This window comes from Mercurialis annua, linkage group LG5 (assembly GCF_937616625.2).
Source record: "Mercurialis annua linkage group LG5, ddMerAnnu1.2, whole genome shotgun sequence".
NCBI lineage: Eukaryota > Viridiplantae > Streptophyta > Magnoliopsida > Malpighiales > Euphorbiaceae > Mercurialis > Mercurialis annua.
The window spans coordinates 14330172-14352141 of NC_065574.1; the positions used below are offsets into that span (position 1 = coordinate 14330172).

Below are 21970 nucleotides of genomic sequence, written 5' to 3' on the forward strand. Positions count from 1 at the left end.
AGATGGCGACTACATTTATTTTAAGACTAACCGGATTCGAGATCAGCCATAAGTCTGACCGTCTGGGCGAGTGTCCTGGAAACCTGCCCCGCTAACAGAGAGCATACTAAATCAATTAAAATTTAAGATTATCATTTCTCTCCGATCTCAGAATTTTCAATAAAAAATAATCAACCTATTAAGCTAATCAAGTAACAGTTGAATCGCTAAAGATCATCAAAACACAAGATTCTTCGACTATTTGAAGCTTGATTTGATCTCTGATTTATGTATATGTTTTTATGCTAGGATTCTTATATTATAGGGGTTTTAAGACACATCATAAGTGTTTATGATTTTCTGTAATAAGCTATACGCAAGAATTAAAATTATGGTCAATCAGTTTAAAAGTATTTCTAACATGTAGAAATTGTTGTAATTAGAATACTGATATTTTTTAATTGCTTTGAATGCATCGAATGTCAAAAGAGTACCATTATTTGAATCCACACATTTTCACATCACATAAATTAAGAGGCTAATTCACAAACTAATTAATTGAAGACTAATAATGACACATAAAATCATATGATTTCCATTAAAATTTAAGTAGATGTATATTTAAAGATTAAAGATTGTAATGTTTAAAATCACTATTATTTATACATTCAATTTTGACTTTGTTTATGTATTTTTAAATAAAAACACGATTGTTTGACTATATGTTATAAATTCAGAGTTATATGTTTGTTTAGGACTCTGTTCTTTACTTGTTAAATTAGTCCAATATTGAGTCATATGTCAATTTTATCTCAATCTATGCATTTTTTATTATTTTTCAGTCTTTATTCCAACATTTGTTTGTTTTCAATTGTCCACTTTGACTTATATCTATTGTGATTATATGGCATCACATGTTGATATTCCAGTAAATTAATAAACTTAACATGATAAATTTCTGTGAATTGAACCAAATTGCAGATATAGATTTTTTGATTACATGCAAGTTAATAAAGAGTGAAATATGTCGGTCGGTATAAATGGCAGTTTTAGTATAGCTATATTGCGACTCTCATATCCTAGAACCGGTCATTAGATTGCTATAAACTTAAGTTAATTAACTAGCAGATTCGGATTGCAAGCCGGATTCAGCTTTCTAAACCCAATTATCGGCATAACAAGGTCTAAGATTAGTGCATATGAAAATGCATGTTATATAAATTAATGAGTGGTAACATAAAGTATGTTGAAATACTTATAGTTAAATTTGAAAGATTAGGTTACCCATAACAAAAAAAATAAAAATAAAAGAGAAGAATTTGGTGAAGAGTAGTAATATAAGATGATAATTGTAAACAACAAAATTTCTATAAAAAGAGGGTATACTGCATAATGAGCAAGCCATGATTAAACCATGCATATACAAAAGTGTCATGGGATTGTTACACTTTGTCGTTTCCTATTAGGGTTTGTTTTGAGTTTCTTTTTTTGTTCTAACCCTAGTTCTCTAACCATTGTTAAAACTTTCCAAACTTGGCAAATTTGAGGTAACTTGGCAGCTGATCTGCTCAGAGAGTGGTTAAAACTCGCAGTAACCTTTTGTCTATCCTTCCCATTAGAGGACAACATCTCTTGCAGGGAATTTACATAATATGCCACTACTATTACTTTTCTACTGTGCATTTCAAATGCAGTACATGGAATTTACTATCTTAGGGGTGTATTTTAGTATTTTTCTCCAAGTAGTAGTAGTAGAGGGGCATGCATGTAAAAAGTTCATAATATGAATAAAAGGCTCTTAATGCAGACTCTCTAATTCTACAAGCAACTGATTAGAGATTTTATAATATAGGTAAGGAAAACTCTCTCTCCCTCTCTTAATATTCTCTCCTTGTTTATGAATTTCACAATTTAACCTATAGTTTCCATTTGTCATTTCTTTAGTGTCCTGTAGTTCCTGATTTGAACCTCATCTTTATGTATAAATACATATATATATATATATATAAGAATCTGGCTATATTTCTACTTTCCATTACTTGTAATATATAATCTGTTTGCCTTTTTTGTGGATTTGGGAATTAATCACTGGAGTTTATATATTATATTATATTATATTATACTAATTGTTTCATTTTTTGTTGAAAACCAGGAATTGGGTGTGAAAAAGTATATAGAAATTGCCCTAAAAGTGGAAAAAGAATTATGGGTCGTGGAAAGATACCAATTAGGAGGATTGAGAACCAGACAACAAGGCAAGTGACCTTCTCCAAACGTAGAGCTGGACTTTTAAAGAAGACTCATGAACTTTCTGTTCTTTGTGATGCTCAAATTGGCCTCATCATCTTCTCCAGTACAGGCAAGATGTGCCAGTACTGCTCTGACCCATTAAGGTCCATTCTATTTAGTTTCTGCTTCTTGTTTTAGTTCATCATCATATCAAATGCATGTGGTTTCTGATTTTCTTTTCTGGGCTTTCTTTTGATTCACAGATTCAATTCAACCAACTTGTTATCTGCATGTTTCTGACAATCTTCCTAGGGTTTTCTGTACCGGTCAAAGTCTAGACCATGACCTTTTTCTATGGCAGATTTGCTGTTTTTTTCATCTTATAACATATTTAAGTTTTTTTATTTGCTAGGTTTAGATCAAAAACTCTGCTTTCCAACGTTTTTTGGTTATTCATTTTGACTGGTGAACTTGTTTTCTTAGGCTTTTCTCTCCATAATATTTTTTCTTGAGATGTTAATTAAAATAATTTGTGAAAACGAGGACTTGGTTGAATAATTAATTTTCATAATTTATTGCGTATTTTTTAGCTAAACTGGATTCATATATCTTTGTGAGTTTGCACTGTTTTAAAATGATGAAGAGAAATTATTGAATTTCCTAAGAGCTTCATAATTTCTAGCTACCTCAAAGATATATACATAAAATAGTTTGTTTATTTCTTGAGAATTTGTACCACAGTTTGCAGAAATAATCTATGTGTTTTGATACGAAATGTGGTGCAGGATGGAGCAAATCATTGATAGGTACCAGAAAAATACAGGGACCTGTATTCCTGAGCATGATAGCAGGGTAAAAGATTCTTGAATTATTAGTCTTGAATTATTATTTATTAGAGTAGTCTAGTTAATTTTAATCATTATTTTGTTTGGTTAATATAGGAACAGCTATTCGGTGAGTTGGCGATGCTGCGAAAAGAAACTCGGCGTCTTCAGCTGAACATGAGGCGGTACACTGGTGAAGACATGAGCTCTATTCCGTTTGAGGAGTTGGGTGAGCTCGAACAAGAACTCGAACGCTCCGTTGCCAAGATCCGCGACCGCAAGGTAATTCATGAATTTATGTTCGACATGCAACTATTTAATGGTAAATCATTTATGTTGACTCAACAAAAATGAACAAATTATGCAGAATGAGTTGTTGCAGCAGCAGCTGGATAATCTGCGTAGGAAGGTGAAAATTGTTTTGTTTCTTTTACATCTCAATTTGTTTAATGCACTGCCTCACTGCGTTTTTCTTTAAATTTCAGGAGCGAATGCTGGAGGAGGAAAATAGCAATATGTTCCGTTGGGTAAGGATCTTAATTATTCACAATTTCATTCAAATATTGATGGATTACAGCCCTAAGTCGTGTTGTAATTTTATCCTATATATTAATTTGGTATCAAAACTTTAAATTGCATCGAAGTGGTACTAAAAGTTAAATTTTTAATCTAAGGCAAAGTAGAACTTCAACTTATTCTGATAAAAAAATGTGGTGATGAACTCACACTTTTAAATTATTTTCTGGGGTTATTATGTTTGGGAGTTACCTACCATGAAAATTATTTCATTTGTGTCATGGAATTTTGATTTGTTTTATTTTATTTTAACGGGAAGTTTATTTTGTATTACAAGTCAAATTATACGTATATGGCAATCAATGTTTTATCATTTTTATGCCATATATACGTGTATAGTCACGAAAGATCATTCCCGTTGAACTAAAATTGAAATTTATTCACTAATATAAAATAAATCAAAATTACATAGACTAATATGAAAAAATTAGAAAGTTGACAGACTCCCAAAAACAATTTCCCAAGATATTGCTAGAACCTGATCAAACGAGTGGCAATATTAGTACATATTTTTATTGTTCGGGTTGATCAGATTCAGGAGCATCGAGCAGCGCTGGAGTACGAGCAGGCGAGCATGGAAGCAAAGGCGGTGGAGCATGAGCAAGTTATGGAGCAGTTCCCATTCTGTGGAGAACCGAACAGTGTGCTTCAGCTCGCAACCATTCCCTCTCAAATGCATCCTTATCATCTCCAGCTAGCTCAGCCCACTCTTCAAGGCTCTACTCTTTAGCACTTCAGGTATGTATATAACTTACTAATTTTACTCTGCTCCTGTAATCTCACGTAGCCATGCAGTTAATGAATGGTTTTGGTTTTGCAGAGTTGAGACAAGGGTTGCTCAAAACAAAGTATCAATGGGTTATATATACTGCAATATACAGCTTCGGATTGCTTTTTAAAAGACATATTCATATATGGTTTCTTACGTATTGCACTTTGGAATTTATATTATCTTCTTCAAACTTATGCTTTTATCAACTTTTTAGTTTGGTGTGTTCGCTACATTTTGTTGTTGCTTAGACTATATATTGTGTTACGGATCTAAGTTTGACACACTTCTTTTTATGGTTCACTCGGTAATTTAAACGTTGAGGAAGCTGCGTTTCCCCGTTTACGGAACTCTCACAAAATTCTAAGATACATTTTTGGATTGTTTTTCTAAATATAAAAATGGCTTTTTTTTTATAAATAACCAAGATTGTACCTTCATTTACAAAAATATGTATCCAGCTTTCAATTTTCTAAACTACTATGCGCGAAGTAGAATTTTATATTTACACGACTAGTATAATTACCCATAATATTAACCAAATTTTCAAAATTTCTTTGATTTTTCCCCTCTTTGTCATAACTTCCTCTCCTCTCTCAACTCTCGTTTGTTTCTCTCTCGTATAAGCTCTTGTTTCTCTCTTCTCCCGCAACTCGCGTTTCTCTCTCTAATTTCAGCTTACACGTGTGATTGTTGTTTCCTCTCCATTATTAGCTCTGTTCATTTTCAATTTAGTAGATTGATATCTTCATCCTCAAATTAGAAACTCGAAGCATCAAGATGAACATCTAAATCATAACAGTTAAGTTTATTCCAATTTAGATTTGATTTTTTTTTAGATATATTTGTTCAAATTTGAATAAAATATGTTTGTAATTCTAGTTAAATTAAGAAACGGGAAGCAAACTTTGCTGCGGATCACTTAGTTTTGATCGGAGATGAGTTCAGAGTGGGTTTAGTCAGTCATGATGCTCCGCCTTACAGCCTTTTATCGTGGCTTCAGCATGATACTTGTGGAATTTCTTATAGTAGAAAGATTGTGTTGAGCTAGTTTCAGGCTTTTGCCTCTTCTGTTATACCAAAACAAAATTAAGAAAAAAATGTAATCAATAAATTAAGTAAACAGTTTAAAAAATTAGGTTGAGAGTATAAAATGCATTGATATTTAATTATAAAACAATAAATTAATTACAACTTTTAAATCTAATTAATATGATATTATAATTAAAGATAGAGAAAGTTTATTTTTAATTTAAATTTTGATTTTCAATCAGGAATTACAGCTTTTATCAATATATATATATAATGGCTATTGGAATGTTAAGTTCCAATATACATATTTTATTGATAAATGACTTCTTATTCCAAAATATTGTAGTATGAATAATTTTGAAAAACTATTGAAAAAATAGCTATAAATAAAATTAGAAAAAACAAGTCTCCAGATAAAGTATCAGGTATTATCATGTTGATATGTGGTTGATATAAGATTGATTATGTTGATATGTAGTCGATATTGGATTTTGCTTGCTAAGTTGATAGTACTATACTGATATATAGTTAATAGAATCATGTTGACATGCTATTTATATATTGTTTATATTATATTACATATTTATTTTCTTAAAAACAATTTATTTTAATGTAGATATGTCGTTGATATAAGGTTAACATTATTAGATTAGATTGATATCTATATTTGATATCTTGTATATTTTAACCTTATCCAGATTAAAACAAAGTATCCATCGAAAATAATACAAAATAATAATATTTTGACCTTTTACTTCATGATCAACCCAGTAAACATCAACAGAATTGAAGAAGTTTGCGACGAGTAAGTATACTCAACAAATGTTAATAATTCTAATTCAATTTCAAACATGTTTCAGTATATAACAGATATGAAAAATATTAGATGATGATCAGGAAGTCCCGACTCAGTCCATAAAAGGTATGATCATTGATGAAATTAAAGAAACATAAATAGAAGAAGATCAAAAATATAAAGACAAACGCACATATAGAATATATTAAACATTTATGCAATTAGCAAGCATTTTCAGTTTAGAGCTTACAAGTCGTGCAAAATCGAATATATAGTAATGTGCAATGAGCCTGATTGCGAATGGAGGCTAAGAGCATCCCGAATTAAAAAAATCAAATGTATTCATTGTCCAAAAATTCAACAACAAACAGAATTGTAAAGTGGGGAAAGAATGGCTGATAAATTAAAGGCAAGGCACATCACATTTAATTGAAAATTTTATAAAACATAAGTATGTAAATTTCAAAGATGTTTATACGTCGGCCGATATTAATAGAGACATGAAGAAAAAGTATGGAGTCGAACTAATCTACCAAAAAGCATGGAGATCAAAAGAAAAGGGATTGGAGTTTACGTGAGGTAATCCAGGTGATTGATACTAATTATTGCCTTCTTATCTACATGCATTGAAAATAACAAATCTCGGAACTGCAGCTGAACTGGAAAGAAGATAAAATAGATTTATATATGTTTTTATATTATTAAATGCTTCAATTAAAGGTTGGAAATTTTACAAGCCAATAATTATAGTGGATGTTCCCAAAAACAACATATGGAGGAATTCTTTTGATGGCAGCAACTCAAGATGCATCAAATAAAATTTTTTCTCTTGCATTATGTGTAGTAAATTCTGAAAATGATGCTTAATGGAAGTGGTTTTTTTTTAACAAAGTTAGAGAAACATTGTGCGTGAGAGAGAGAATGTGAATTATCTCTAATCGACATGAAAGTATTGAGAAAGCAATTAAAAAGTTTTAGCCGGAAACACATGGGGTGTGTACCTACCATCTGTTTAACAATGTCAAAGAAAGATATAGAAGAGCGAAAGGTTAAATCAGAGAATATTTTTTTTGGGGCAGCAAAAGCCTACACACTTGAACAATTTGAAAAACACATGAAAGAATTTGACAATTTTGACCCAAAGATAAGGATATATCTAATGGAAGTCGGCTTGGAAAAATGGACAACAATCCATTCCACGAGCAATATGTATTCAACAATGATTTTCAACATTGTTGAGTCCTTGAATACAACAAACATGCGTGAAAAAGAACTATCCATAACAACAACGCTAGAGGTTCTCTTATGCAAAACTGGACTCATCCAAATAGAATTTGTATGCAATGTCAACAAAGACAGATAAATTTAGGATAGCTGAAAAAATATAGAATAAAAACTACATTCTCTCTTTAGATCTAACGGTAAAACTACTCTTCAAATTTCTATGTTGTTGATATGTGGTTGATTTATTGTTGATATCATATTGATCTTGAATGTGCAAACAATGATTTCCTGACAAATGACAATATATATTATAAATGTATTGTTGATATCAAGTCAGTCCTATATATATATAGCGCTGACTGCAATTTGGAGAAAGAAACATGCTACTGTAATATATTCAATAAGTAAAGAACAACAAATTAAAGATAAATAAGGTAACAACAACAAAAGTTATTGTAATTAATTGTTATTATATTGCAGTCATCTTACTAATTTCAAAAATCTTTTAACTTACCTAAAATCATCACTATAAATACCCATATATTTTACCTTTCAATACCAAACACTACATAAAAATCTACTAATTTTTCGGGTAAGTTTTCTATTCTTTCCTTCTTCATCACAAAAAAAGTTCTTATATTTATTTTATTTTATGTATTTTTCTATTTTAGAATTGTGATGGATTTAAGGGTAAAAAGGTATAGCTTATTCTTTATTTCAGTGAATCTCTACGAATTATCATTAGTAAGTTTCTTCAAGTATTCTAATAGTGATTTTTCTTCTTAATGGCTATCATTTTTATTTCAGTAAATCTCTACAGATCTATATAATTTTGAGTATTATTAATATATATTGTGTTTGATTGTAGGTGATGACAAATGAAATTGCACTCGACAATATGACATAGATAAATAAATATTATTGTTTCTAATAATCATAAAAAAGGGTAGGGTAAAATTATGTCTGCAAAAAAATAATTAATAAAATTGTGTTTTAAAAAGAAAAAGTAATATTAATAAGAATAATCTAATGGAATATTGTCACTTAATCTTTCAATTTTAGCTTCAAATATGCACTTAAATATTAATATGCTTCCTTATTTAAGCTATGAGTATGAGAAGAAGTATTTTGTGTAAAACATTGATAAGAATTTTTTTTCTGTAAAATCATTATTTGATAATGAATTGACATATTTTCATAAAATCATATTTTTTATAATTTTTTTATATGTAATTATTTTTCTTTCTGTTCTATTAATTATATAATATTATTTATAAATTTACAATCTCTAATTATTAGTTGCCTCCTCCTATCATCAAAATTAAGAATTATATTCTTGATATATTTTTTTTCTATATATTTATATTATTAAATTAATATTATTTGTAGTTGGTTTTCTTAACATGATTTCATTATATTAATAAAGTGATAAAATTGAATAATAAGATTGAAAATAAAATTTGGTAAGAGATAATAATAAAAATTTGGTAAAAGATAATAAAATTAGTAATATGATTTTATTTGGTTTCCTAACATGCTTACATTATATTAATCTTTTTTCTAATTTATATTATGAGTTTTTTTTACAAATACCGGAAAAAATGAAAATATTTACAAATATACAACATGTATTTTTTTTAACAGAAATATAAAAAATTACAGCAATACAAATTTTTTAAAAATATTTGCAGAAATACAACTTTTTTGTATACACATATAATTTGTATATTATCTATATATAATCCGTATATAATACAAATTATATACGAATTATATACATTTTTTTAAAAGAAAATTCAGATCTATCATATCTGAAAATTCAATCTGTATATTATTTATATATTATCTGTATATAATCCGTATATAATACGAATTATATACGTTTTCTTTTAAATCAGATCTAAAAATAAAAATTCCAGGTCTGAAAAACGAAGGAGACGAGGATGAAGACGAACTGAAAATTCACATCACGAATCATATACAATAAATCCTAAATCTATACATACAAAAACACAAAAAATTATAGATCTAGACATATAAAACATAGATCTACACATACAAATCATAGATCTACACGTGAGGGAGGACGGCGGCTTAGCGAGGAAGCGAGGGAGGGCGGCGCGCCGGTGATTGCGAGCAGTGAGAGAGGGCGGCGGCGATTGTTAGCAGTGAGAGAGGGCGGCGGCGGCGGCGGCGGCGAGTGTGTGCAGCGAGGGAGGGCGGCGTGCGTGAGGGAGGGTGGCGGCGTGAGGGTAAGCGGCGGTCGGAAGAAGAATGGTGGTGGTGTGTCTTGAAGATGAATTTTTGTTATGATGTTAATGGAAAAAGAGAGAAAATAAAATTAGGGTTAGATGGAGAAGATGAAGAAAAAGAGGGAAAACGCATTTTTATTAATAAAAAGATAAAGATGGCATATTTGAAAATATAAAAACACTTTTGTAAAGAAAAAATATAAGTTAACATGTTTGTAAATATTTTACTTTATTATGGTTGAGAGTGTAAATATTCCTTATATTAACTCTTTTAGCTACAAGATAACATATAAGCACACCTCATTCTTTTTTATTTGTATTAGATAAAAGAAGAGGTCATTAAAATTTAAAAATAAGAAAAACAAAAGGCAATTTCCATGAGATGATATAAAAGACAATTACGGTCATTAATTTTATAATTATAGATCCCAATTATTCTTATTTTTTAAAAAATTTATAACGTTTTTTTCTTATATGCTAAAACAATTACTACACTTTTCATTAAAAAAAATTAATTTGTCATTAACTTTAATGAGAATTATGTTTATAAAATATAACAATAAAAAAGGAGGCTAAAACTTTGATTACACTTTCCATTTATGTGTATACATGTCTCTTAATTTATAATAGAAAAAATTATTTATAAATATACATACAATTAATAATAGAAATATTTACACTTCATACCATAATAAGGTAAAATATTTACAAACATATTATCTTATACTTTCTCTTTACAAAAGTGTTTTTCATATTTATAAATATACCACCTTATCTTTTTTATTAACAAAAATATCATTTCTCCCTTTTTCTTTATCTTCTCCATCTAAACCCTAATTTTATTTTCTCTCTTTCTCCATTAACATCCACCACCACTAACATCAATCTCTATCCATCTTTTATTGCCATCGCCGCTTTCCTCTACGCCGCCGCTCTCCTCTCCGCTGCCGCCACTCTCCTCTCGCGCTGTCGCTCTCCCCTCACATCACCGCTGCTTTTCCTCACTTTGCTGTCACTGTTACCGCTGCCGCTGCTCATTCCCTCGCGCTTCCATTCAAATTTATTTCTTAAATTCAAATTTTAAATGTTATAAAATCATATTTGTATGTTTAGATTTAGGATTTGTATGTATAGATCTAGAATTTTGTTCTTGTTGTATGTATAGATCTAAGATTTATTGTACATGATTCGTGATTTGAATTTTCAGTTCGTCTAAAATCCTCATCTCCTTCGTTTTTCAGATCTGGAAATTTTATTTTTAGATCTGATTTAAAAAAACGTATATAATTCGTATTATATACGGATTATATACAGATGGAATTTTCAGATCTGATAGATCTGAATTTTTTTTTAAAAAAGACGTATATATATACGAATTATATATAGATAATATACCGATTATATGTCTATACAAAAAAGTTGTATTTTTGTAAATATTTTTTAAAAGTTTATATTTTTGTAATTATTTTTTATATTTCTGTTAAAAAAAATACATGTTGTAGTTTTGTAAATATTTTCATTTTTTTCGGTATTTGTAAAAGAATCTCTTAAAAATAAGTAAAATTAAAGAAGCATATTTTAATTATTTCATTTCACTTTTAAAAGTTATGGTTTTAAAATGAGTGAATATATAAAAGCAAATAACAAATCCCTTTCACTAAAACATCATTGACTAAAAAATCAAATTTAAAATAGTCATAATAGTTTTAGGTTAAAATATAATCCCACTTAATTTTTTTAATCCCACTTCTTTAATTAAAATAATCTTAAGAAATATCTTTTTTCAAAATGCTACATGATTACTTAATACAATTAAAAGAGTATAGAGACCTATTAATTCATAAATAAGAAATTATCTAAATAAAAAATACAAAGTTTTACTAAATAAATCTTCTAATAGTTAATACAAAAATAGAAAAAATAAAAAAATATTGTGCAACGCACGGGTTAAAGCTAGTAAATTAATAAATCATGACTATTTTTTTAGATAAATGGTAGGTGTATTAGCACATCCACAAAATAAATCATGACTATTTTTTTCATCAAGAATTCTAAACTAATACGTAATATTTTAATAAAATGTGTTCTAAGTTAATCATAAACCTCGCCAATTTGCATAAATAAATTCCTGGTATAATAAAATAACCAAATTATAATATGTAAAAAAATATTATTTATATTCAATGTTGTAAAAATAATTTATTATTATAAAAACTTTTAATTAATTTTCTTTTATTACTTTTACAGATAATGATATTTTTTAGTTTTTCTTACGTTGTTTGTATTTGATGGACATCAGTTTTTATCTTAATTATAATGGAACCGAATGGCATAAAATATACCCTCTAGGTAATATTAACATCAGTGCCCGAATCTTTGAGATTCGCCGAGTCTGAAGATCAAAAGAAGAATATTCAGCCGAGTCCTCAGAAGAACCGATATTTCCAAAGGACCCGAAGAAAGCGCATCACCTAAGGGATTCGCCGAAAGCCCAAATTCCTTTCCTATTCAAACAATCCTTACTAAATAGGAATTACTTTCCTATTGGAAATCTATTAGGTATTCTCTCAACTATTATATAAAGAGATTGAAATATGTCTAAAAACACAATTAAATTCATATATTGAGACGCTGCTGAAAGCTAAACTGACTTTAACATCAGAGAATTAATCAGACAACTATCATCCAATTAGCTTTACTGTGATATATTATTCTGGTGGTATTAGGATCTCTACTTATAATAAAATGATGAGAAATTTTATAAAAGTGAAAAGAGTATGAAAGACATTGGATGATTGTCAATAGTGAAGAGTCAGATATGTTTCATTATTACCACTTTTTTCCCTCCTCTCCTCCATTCTTTTTCACTTTAATCAATTTTCAAGAACATTCCTTTGATCAGTGATTAAGAAAAAAATACAAAAAACTTTAATCATAGTATTACACATGTCATCATCTCACACGCTCTTAAAACCTCAACTCTCGCACTCTATTCCTTCCCTTGCCAAACCTATTTTAGTCATTTCATCTATAAAGTGAATATCAAGCAAAAAAAAAAGCGAATGTGAAATGCGGATAAAGCCACTTATCTGACGTCAGCACGACAGCAACCTGCTGCACTTAGACCAGAAAAACACTTGCACTTCCAGTGGTAGTTTGGTAATTTTACAAAACTCGAGAGCTATTTCCATACTTACCCTCACTGTTGTTGTTTTCGATAGCAGCACACTAGGGAAGAGTGGAGTATAAACGAACCAAACTTTAAAACCAAATCGAACTAAATCAAAACAAAAGTGAATTGGTTGAGGTATTGTTTATAGTCCCTTCGTCCCATTTTATTTGTCCACTTTCTAGTTTCATACATATTAAGAAAACTTTAATTACTAACAATTTTTCCTTTTGTACCCTTTTTGATTCTTGAGTTAATTTAAAATTACTATATTAGAAAAGAAGAATAGTCAATATACAATAATAGTAATAACATTAAATGTCAATATTCTATAAATCATATCCATTTATATTAAGGGTAAAAGAGGAAAATATGTGTATATAATGCAAATGTGACAATCATTTTGGGACATCTAAATATAGAATAGTGGACAAATAAAATGGGACGGAGGGAGTAGTTTTTAACGAAATTGTGGGTTTCGGTTCTGGTTTAATGTTGAAATAGTTCGGTTTCAGTTTGTTCAGAATCTTTAAAAATCGTGATTTTTAATTTTATTTTAATTTAAAGTCTCGGTGAATTGAATCAAACCAACCCAAAAAACCCACCGTTTTTTATTCTTTTACACTTCAATTATAAAAATTAAAATATTAAATTTATTATTCGTTAGCGATTTTATTAAAAATTAATATTAAATTATCATTAGTAATCATTATATTTTAATAAAAATATTAATTATATAAATAATTTTCATAATAGTAAACTAAAAGTTTGCGTTTTTAGTTTATATTGAACAAAATCAGGAATCAAAATTTCGGTTCACAAACCAAATTAACCATCAACCGAACTAATGAAGTTTGGTTTTAAATTTTATAAGAATAATTTAATTTAGTTATGAAAATTTATACACCAAATAAAACGGAATCGAACCAAACCAAGTTCACCCAGCAGCCCTTTGTAATGAAGTGAACCCACAAAACATAGACTTACCCACACACACCAGTTACCCATAACAAAACACAAAAGAGAATATTTTGGAAGAGAGAGCAAGCAAGAGAAAGCCAACACTGCTGCTGCTCAATTTCTTCTGTCTTCACTCTGTAAAATGAAGGCCATTTTTAAGCTGGAAGCTTAGTACAAGTCCTTTTTTTGGTGTGTGTTTTTAGTTTGTGAAAATGGACTGCCGAAGAATGATAACAACAGGTAACTTAGATCCGGAGAGGAAGATGAGCGGAGGACTCAGAACCAAACAGGCAGGGCGAGGATCGTGCAGAGGAAGTTAGTTAGCCAAAATTAAACACAGTAATAGCTAGCTTACCAATGGGTCTTTTCTTAAAACAAGTTTTGAAAACTCTTTGCGCTCTTCATCACTGGTCTTATGCTGTTTTTTGGAAGATCGGCTGCCATAATCCTAAGTAAGTTTCTTTCTGTTTGTTTCTCGGGAAAATAACAGCACCATTTTATGTATTATAGATATTTACTATTTTCTCGCTCACCAAACACACAGGATCTATAAGGATATTCACATTTTTTTTGGGTATGAAAAACGTTAGGCTTATCGCGATTCATTAATTTTATTTGTCGTTTAATGGAGGATTCGTAATCTAATATAGTGTTTTTTTTTCTTTATTTATATTGAATTTATTAATTTGGATGCATGTGTATTGGTTTATTCTGTTTTGTCTTTCAGAATCTGAGTAATTAAAGTTGATCTGTATGTATTGCTTTGACTCACAAAAACCCTTTTGCTATTGTCTCCTTCATAAATTGAACTGTTTTTTTTTTTACACTTTTTCCTAATTTGTTTATTCTGTTCTGTCCTTTTCCTTTTTTTAAAGAAAATTACATAGATTTTACAATTCTCTTTTTTTTTTGTTCTTAAATGCAGAACAAATATATAATAATAACTGTTATAGACTAGGTTGATGGACACGGACACGGACACGGCGAAATAATGTTATTTTAAAGTTTCCAATGTAAAAAATGAAGTTGTCCGAATCGTTCTCGAAATGGGACACGTTGATTGAATGAAGTGTCCGTGCTACCCAGATATAGAAGCGCATTACAAAATGATAATGGTATTAAATTGTTTGAACCAGTAGTTCGAATGATACAAGCACTGTGCAGGTCGTGGGTTCAATTCTTCCAGCAAGCGCTTCCCCCTCCCCATTTATCAAAAAAAAAAAAGTTGTTTGAACTTTCTTATGTCTTATAATTTGCTTTAAATCTGCAGGTTGTTAATTTGGGAAGAATGTCACTATGAAGCCAAGCCAGCTAATCCTGAGTTGTCTTTTGGAGACTGGGAGGGATTCTGGGCTTCTGATGCTCACTCCTCACACCTCAAGCTTCAAACTGGAGATCAGCTCCATTTGCTTGTTACCAAAATGATGTTGGATAATCAGGTTAATTTAGTAGGCCAAGGGTAATGCTTCTTATTCTTTCCTTTTATCTCTTCTCCCTCGAACGAAGAGTATTGTTTCTTCGTTTTCCATTTCAGCATTTTTTCGTTTAAGCGTTTCTGTTTTCGTGCATCATAGCCCTCAAACTTAACTTCTATGTTTTCTAATATGCTTTCACATGTTCGACTTGTAAAGTATAAATTCCTGTATTATTAATTTTTCAGACTAGTTGGACGAGCAGCATTTACCGGTAACCATAACTGGATCCTTGCACACAACTACAATGGAGATGCCCATCCACCAGAGGTAGTCTTCGTTTCTTTTAATACAGATACTCGACTGTTCTACTGCAATTAAGATGGTATAAACATCTTTTAGGGCCTAACACATTTTGACACAGTTAATTGTTCAAATAATGCAGATAACTACAGCTTTATTAGAATGACACAGATACTTTAGTGAAACGCTCATGATCCTTTTTCCCTGCACTTTGTAGCTGAACATGATTTGACTTTAACCTATTTTGGATGCTTTTAGGTATTCAGTGAGATACATCACCAAATTTCAGCTGGCATGCAGGTTTGATAGCTATCCTTTATATCATACATTCTGCTATGATCTTTAACATTCTGTTTTACAAAAGTATTTACTGGTTTTGCAGACAATTGCTGTTATTCCTGTTGTGCCTCATGGTGTAGTTCAACTTGGTTCTTCCTTGACTGTAAGAGTTTTTTGCTTCGGTCCCTTTTTTAGTCATTCCACAATGTTAATACATGAATTGAAGTTATAAAATGTTCCTTATACATATTATATCACAATATTAGGTTCAAACACGAAACAAAAATTATGTAGAGAGAACTGCAATATAGTTCCTCATCTAAATTTCATAAATATACTTTCTTCTATATGAGTTTTTTTATCACTGAAAGTGCCTACCAGAACACAAGTTCTTATTTTGTTGACTAAATGATCCATTTGGTTGCTTTATAGGGAAAACTCCATATTTATTGAGATGTTGTGGAATGGCTTGTTATCTTATTTATGACTGCCATAATTATCTTACTGTTAGGGTCTCGTCTAAGGTCTTGCTGGTTCAAGGACATGTTTAAGTAAGGCATTTTCATCATCTGTACATTACAATTTAGATAATGTTGATAAGGAGTCTCACTAGTGTTCACAGAAGATAGGTCCGGAAACCTTTATGCCATAGCGATCAGTTTTGGTTGTCTTGGAAGTCCTACATTTATTGATATTTTATCTGAGAAAATATTTAAGGCATAAAGACAGATGCAATGCCCATACTAATTTACATCGATCTGTTCATCAGATAAATTTGTGCAGATTGGAATGGTTTTTCAGTTTCGTTTGAATTCCAAATGTTGATTTATTATTTTTGCTTGATACAGATAATGGAGAATATGGGATTTGTGAATAGCGTAAAGAGTTTAATTGTACAATTAGGATGTGTTCCTGGAGTTCTTCTGTCTGACAACATTGTGGAAAAAGAATCTGCAGAAAGAATTGGGTTGCCAGTTTCTTTTGACACGCCTGATTCTATTCCTTTCCATATGGGCGGTGATAAGGTGCTGAACTCCAGTCGTTTATCAGCTGACAGCTACAACCAACAAAGCATCTCATTCCTATCTTCTAAAATTGCTCACCCCCCTGATTCACAAATTAGACAGATTCAAGATACTCTGCAGTCTACTGCTTCAACATTTCATGCCTCAAACCTAACCAACCCTGTACCGAATTCTAATAATTGTCAGAGTGAAATTAAACTGACTGCAGCTATGAAGTCACATGATCCATTAAGAGGCTGGCTAGCGAATGAAGTTGTTGGACCTAAAGTTACCCCTTCAAATCCTGATACTTGGATGAGCCAGCATATGTCATTGAATTCAAGGCCTAATTTCAGTCACCGATCTGGTATTGCTCAATCTGATGCCGGTAGTAGCATTGTGACATTATTGGAACACCGGGTCCTCTCAGAAATAAGCCCACAAAATCTTGTAATTAACAGTAGAAATGAGTGTGATAGATTTAGCCCCCCTCAAATGAAGACAAATGGAGGTCTTATAGTTAATTCTCATGTCGGTTCGTCCATATCCGGGAGAGAGTTGCATAATGGAGTGAGTAGTAATACTGGATCCACTTCAAGTACCTGCGCTAATTTGAATCCATGCAGTTCAGAAGATATTAGCCACAATTCCATACAGCTGGCTAGAGCTGGGCTTCAAAAACTCGATTCATCAAGGGTTGAGGAGGTACCTCTGTCCAGTTTGGCAGCACAAGTATGCAGTAGAGTCATGCTTTTAGGGGGTTCGCAGCTCAATTTAAATGAAGTGAAGCATTCCAAAAATGAACCTTCTGCAAAAAAGGAAAAGATCAGCAGTAACTTGTTTCAGGCGGCTAGCATTCTATCATCTCATCAAAATGAATATCATTCTTTGGATGAGGACATCTCTAATTCGGTTGCTGATTTCCCTAAGCATGAAAGTGGAACTCAGAGTGAAAATATTGCAGATGTCGGGTATGCAGATTCATATGCTCAAGCTCCATCTACTGAAGACTTATACGATGTTCTTGGTGTGGATTTTAAAAATAGATTGCTCAGTAGCAATTTGGATAGTTTACTTACAGATGGTTATGCCAATTCACATATGAGCGTAGATAGTTCAACTTTAATGAATATGCAGGAAGCAAGTTCTAATTTTTTCTCAGCTAGTGAAGGGATATTGGACAGTGGTATTTTTCCTGCCACAGGTACTGATCATCTTTTAGATGCTGTAGTTTCTAGGGCTCACTCTACTGCTAAACAGAGCTCAGATGATGCTGTCTCTTGCAAGACGTCATTGACAAAGATAAGTAGCTCCCTTACTCCTAGTAATTCTCCCATGTATGGCCTGGTTGATAAGTCTAATCACGTTCAAAAGGAGTTTAATGTCCTACCTAAGTCCTTGGAAAAGTCAGCAACCATAGCATCTAGCTCTTTCAGGTCTGGATGTAGCAAGGATGACGTTGCAAGCTGTTCTCAAGCTACGTCTATTTATGGTTCACAACTGAGTTCATGGGTTGACCATAGTATGAGGTGTGATAATAGTGCTTCAACTGCATATTCCAAAAAAAATGATGAAATAAATAAACCAAATCGCAAAAGGCTTAAACCTGGAGAGAACCCCAGACCCAGGCCAAAAGATCGTCAAATGATCCAAGATCGGGTCAAAGAGTTGCGAGAAATTGTACCAAATGGTGCAAAGGTAGGATTGCTCTTTTAGTAGTTAGTTGTTTATGTATGTGTCTGTATTTTCTCCGCAAGATGAGTTTATGATGTTCGATAGTTGACATTTTTCTTTCTTTCATTTATCGGTGTTAATAGTGTAGCATAGACTCTCTGCTTGAACGGACCATCAAACATATGCTTTTCTTGCAAAGTGTGACAAAGCATGCAGACAAGCTGAAACAAACTGGGGAGTGTAAGGTACGAACGAGAGATTATTTTTATTATTACAATATTAATACGGAAAATGCTATTTAACCCACCATTTTGTACCACCTTCATTGTCCCTCCTTATGTGGCAGCATTTAATTCGTCAAATCCACCTCCAAAAGTGTATATCTAATTCCAACTTTTAGTTCATCTACTCTTTTAATGCCACATAAGGTGGGTTAAAGAAGGTGGGTTAAAAAGGAGGGTTATATAGCATTACTCTATTAATACATATGCTGTTTGTCTTTATTTAACTGGTGTACGTTGCAAGTGATGTTGCCAACCCTGGTTTATTTCTCTTAAAAAAATACTGGATCATGGGATATACATGTCAAGTATTGCTTTTTAAATCAATTGCTCTCAATTTCAGTATTTCTCTGCTCTTGCTTAATGTTTTTGCCCATTTGTAGTATTACTTAATAGTTTCAAAGTTGTTTAATGATATTATTCTCTTAATTTGCAGATTATGAACAAGGAAGGTGGGCTTCTTTTAAAGGACAATTTTGATGGAGGGGCAACATGGGCATTTGAAGTTGAATCTCAATCTATGGTTTGTCCTATCATAGTTGAGGATTTGAATCTGCCACGTCAGATGCTTGTGGAGGTAGTGAGACCATTTTTACATAGACATGAGAATGTTTTGGTTTCACTGAATTTCTTTCATCATTTTTATACAATAAAATTCTGCTTGTAACAGATGCTCTGTGAAGAACGGGGTTTCTTTCTAGAAATAGCTGATTTAATTAGAGGATTGGGATTGACAATCTTGAAGGGGGTGATAGAAGCTCGTAATGATAAGATTTGGGCACGATTTGCAGTAGAGGTAACTCTCTTATTTGCACAATTTTATATAATAATAAACAATTACTTTTAGCCTTGGGTATTATGTGTTGCTGCTTATATTAGAATATTATTCCCTGCAGCTGCTATTGTTGCATAGAAAGCAAACATTCAAACTACTGCATGTTAATTAAGTTTCAAATTTCATATTTAAGTAATTAAAGTTTTTGTACGCTAAGTACATAAAAGAATTCTCTTTAGTGTATTCAAAGTACATTCCACTATTCGTCCGGATGTAAATCAAAAATTCTAAATTATAACTTATAAGATTTACCTGTTCTCAAGACTGCTGAATGTTTGATCGGACTCGTACATTGCTAGACTATTGGAAATTACCATGAACTATTGAAAGGTCATGCATGCTTTAGGTTTCTTAAACTTGGTCAATTTATTAGTCTCTTATTCATGAATCATGATGCAAGAATGAAAACTCTCAGATACCGACTCATTTGCTTGATGGGTCTATATCCTTGATTATTTAGTGGATGGAATACTTAAAGCTTTCTTCTTTCATGACTTATACTTGGATAAGTAGGTAACAAATGTTTTCATAATTAGGATAGTAATTTCTATGCTATGCTTTAAAGTTTATTTGATACGAGGAAGAATAACTGGTGAAGAAAATATTGAGTTTTCACAATCTTTTGTGGTGTTTGATTAAGAAATATCTTTATGGAAGGAAAAACTAATTTCCACAAAGTTTGCTAGAATCTTTTTCCTATGAATGCCATTTTTTGTATATGGTAAAATTGCTGGCAGTACGGCAGTAGCAATTAATGATTGAAATAGAAAACTCATGGACCAAAGCATGGGAGCTTAGAACAATAGTCAAACAAACTAGTCTGCACTTATCAATAATATTTGCATTGTGAATGTGATAGCAATGATGAATTGTGAAGTTTGTGAGAATCATTTTTCTTTCTTTTGTTGTATCTAATGTGACTTTTCTTTAAGCTCTTGCCTATTTTTGTTTATATAAGTTGCAAATATAATATTTTCTAGGGAGCTTTCTTGCAGCAGAATGCAGATGCTATGCATCAAACTTTTTCCTGTTGGCTCGACTTTTCAATCATCTAATTAGGGATGTGCAAAAACCTAATTGAACTGTCAAATTCAGTTTGGTTCAGTTTGACATTATAAATAATTTTGGTACAAATTGAACCAAAATACCAATCAAACCGACTGGTTCGGTTCAGTTTGAAATATTTAAAATCTTTTTAAATTAGGTTCATTTGATTTTAAAGAAAAACTAAAATAAATCATGGTATTCTTGCCTATTGTCTGTTCCCCTCATGCTGCAAAAAGGTTAATAGAGAAGTTAAAACGCATTTCCCTTGCTATCTTGTAGTCTAAACTAATTTGTTTATCTTAATTGTTGTAACAGGCGAACAAGGATGTAACAAGGATGGAAGTTTTTATGTCGCTTGTCCGTCTTTTAGAACAAACTGAGAAAGGTGGTACATCGGAAATCAACAATATGATAGCCCGTCACACTTTCCCACAAGCCACCTCCATTGCTGCAACTGGTAGTTTGCAATGAGCTCTTCTCTGGTCTGGGTGTGTTAAGAGCAAGCCTGTTTTGGCTTGCCATGACTAACATGTATTCCAGTCTTAATAAGCTCTTAGCTAGGTGGTTCTTACTCTCGCTAACTTCATCAAGTAGATCATGCCTAACCTCATTTCTTATCAAGATTTAGATAGTCAAAAAGCTTCAATGGAAGTCTCAGCCTGCCGTCGTGGAAGGAAGCCCCGAATGGGTAGATATTAAGGTTTTAGTTTAATTTAAGGGATACGGTCTAATATAGGATGGAGAAGGGTGCATACTAGTAAATGTATAGGGGAGGTGGGATATGAAATGAAGGGGTTCTCTTTATGTATGTTCTTTTTCTTTTTGTGGATTTTCCTATTCTCAACCTATCATGATTCATTGTTTAAGTACAATATGTTTATCTTAAGATGTGTGGTTTGCTTTTAGGATTTGGTTGTGATGGATAATGTTATTATGTTATTTTTATTCAGATACTGTTGGAAACCTATTTGATACACTGATATCTGTGACTGATGCTTTCTCAAACGGGATTACTATACTTTTGGTATTTCAACTTTTTATAAAATGACGATATGGTGTTTGAACCTTTTTTTGTATCAAACTGGTGTTGCAACTTGTTGAATAATTACGAAGTAATGTATTTGTCAGTTTCTGATTTTAACTAGTTTTCAAATTTTTTAGTTATTTCAGTTTTAGTCCTTAAAATTTTATTTTTTCAAAACAGTCCAGAATATCTTATATCATATTCTTTTCTGTTTGGAAAAATACAAATAAATTTTTTATTTTTAAAAACATTCAAATAAACTTTAAATACAAAATTAATTTAATAAAAAATAATTAATTAT

General features: G+C 31.2%; 2 protein-coding genes across 2 annotated transcripts; both read left to right on the forward strand.

Annotated features, from left to right (window-relative positions):
- The first annotated feature begins 1750 nt into the window (after positions 1 to 1750).
- On the forward strand, positions 1751 to 4582 carry LOC126682591 (protein TRANSPARENT TESTA 16). The gene is made up of 8 exons (XM_050378316.1): positions 1751 to 1831; positions 2132 to 2372; positions 2994 to 3060; positions 3150 to 3314; positions 3400 to 3441; positions 3518 to 3559; positions 4141 to 4346; positions 4429 to 4582. Exons 2-7 carry the CDS (start codon positions 2185 to 2187, stop codon positions 4336 to 4338), a joined length of 702 nt encoding a protein of 233 aa, XP_050234273.1. The 5' UTR covers positions 1751 to 1831; positions 2132 to 2184; the 3' UTR covers positions 4339 to 4346; positions 4429 to 4582.
- Positions 4583 to 13831: 9249 nt separating this feature from the next.
- On the forward strand, positions 13832 to 21550 carry LOC126680915 (transcription factor LHW). Its single transcript, XM_050376208.2, has 10 exons — positions 13832 to 14262; positions 15081 to 15269; positions 15471 to 15552; positions 15784 to 15825; positions 15908 to 15967; positions 16653 to 18506; positions 18626 to 18727; positions 19200 to 19340; positions 19434 to 19559; positions 20961 to 21550. The coding sequence occupies exons 1-10, from the start codon at positions 14168 to 14170 to the stop codon at positions 21114 to 21116; spliced, it is 2847 nt and encodes a 948-aa protein (XP_050232165.1). The 5' UTR covers positions 13832 to 14167; the 3' UTR covers positions 21117 to 21550.
- Positions 21551 to 21970: the final 420 nt, after the last annotated feature.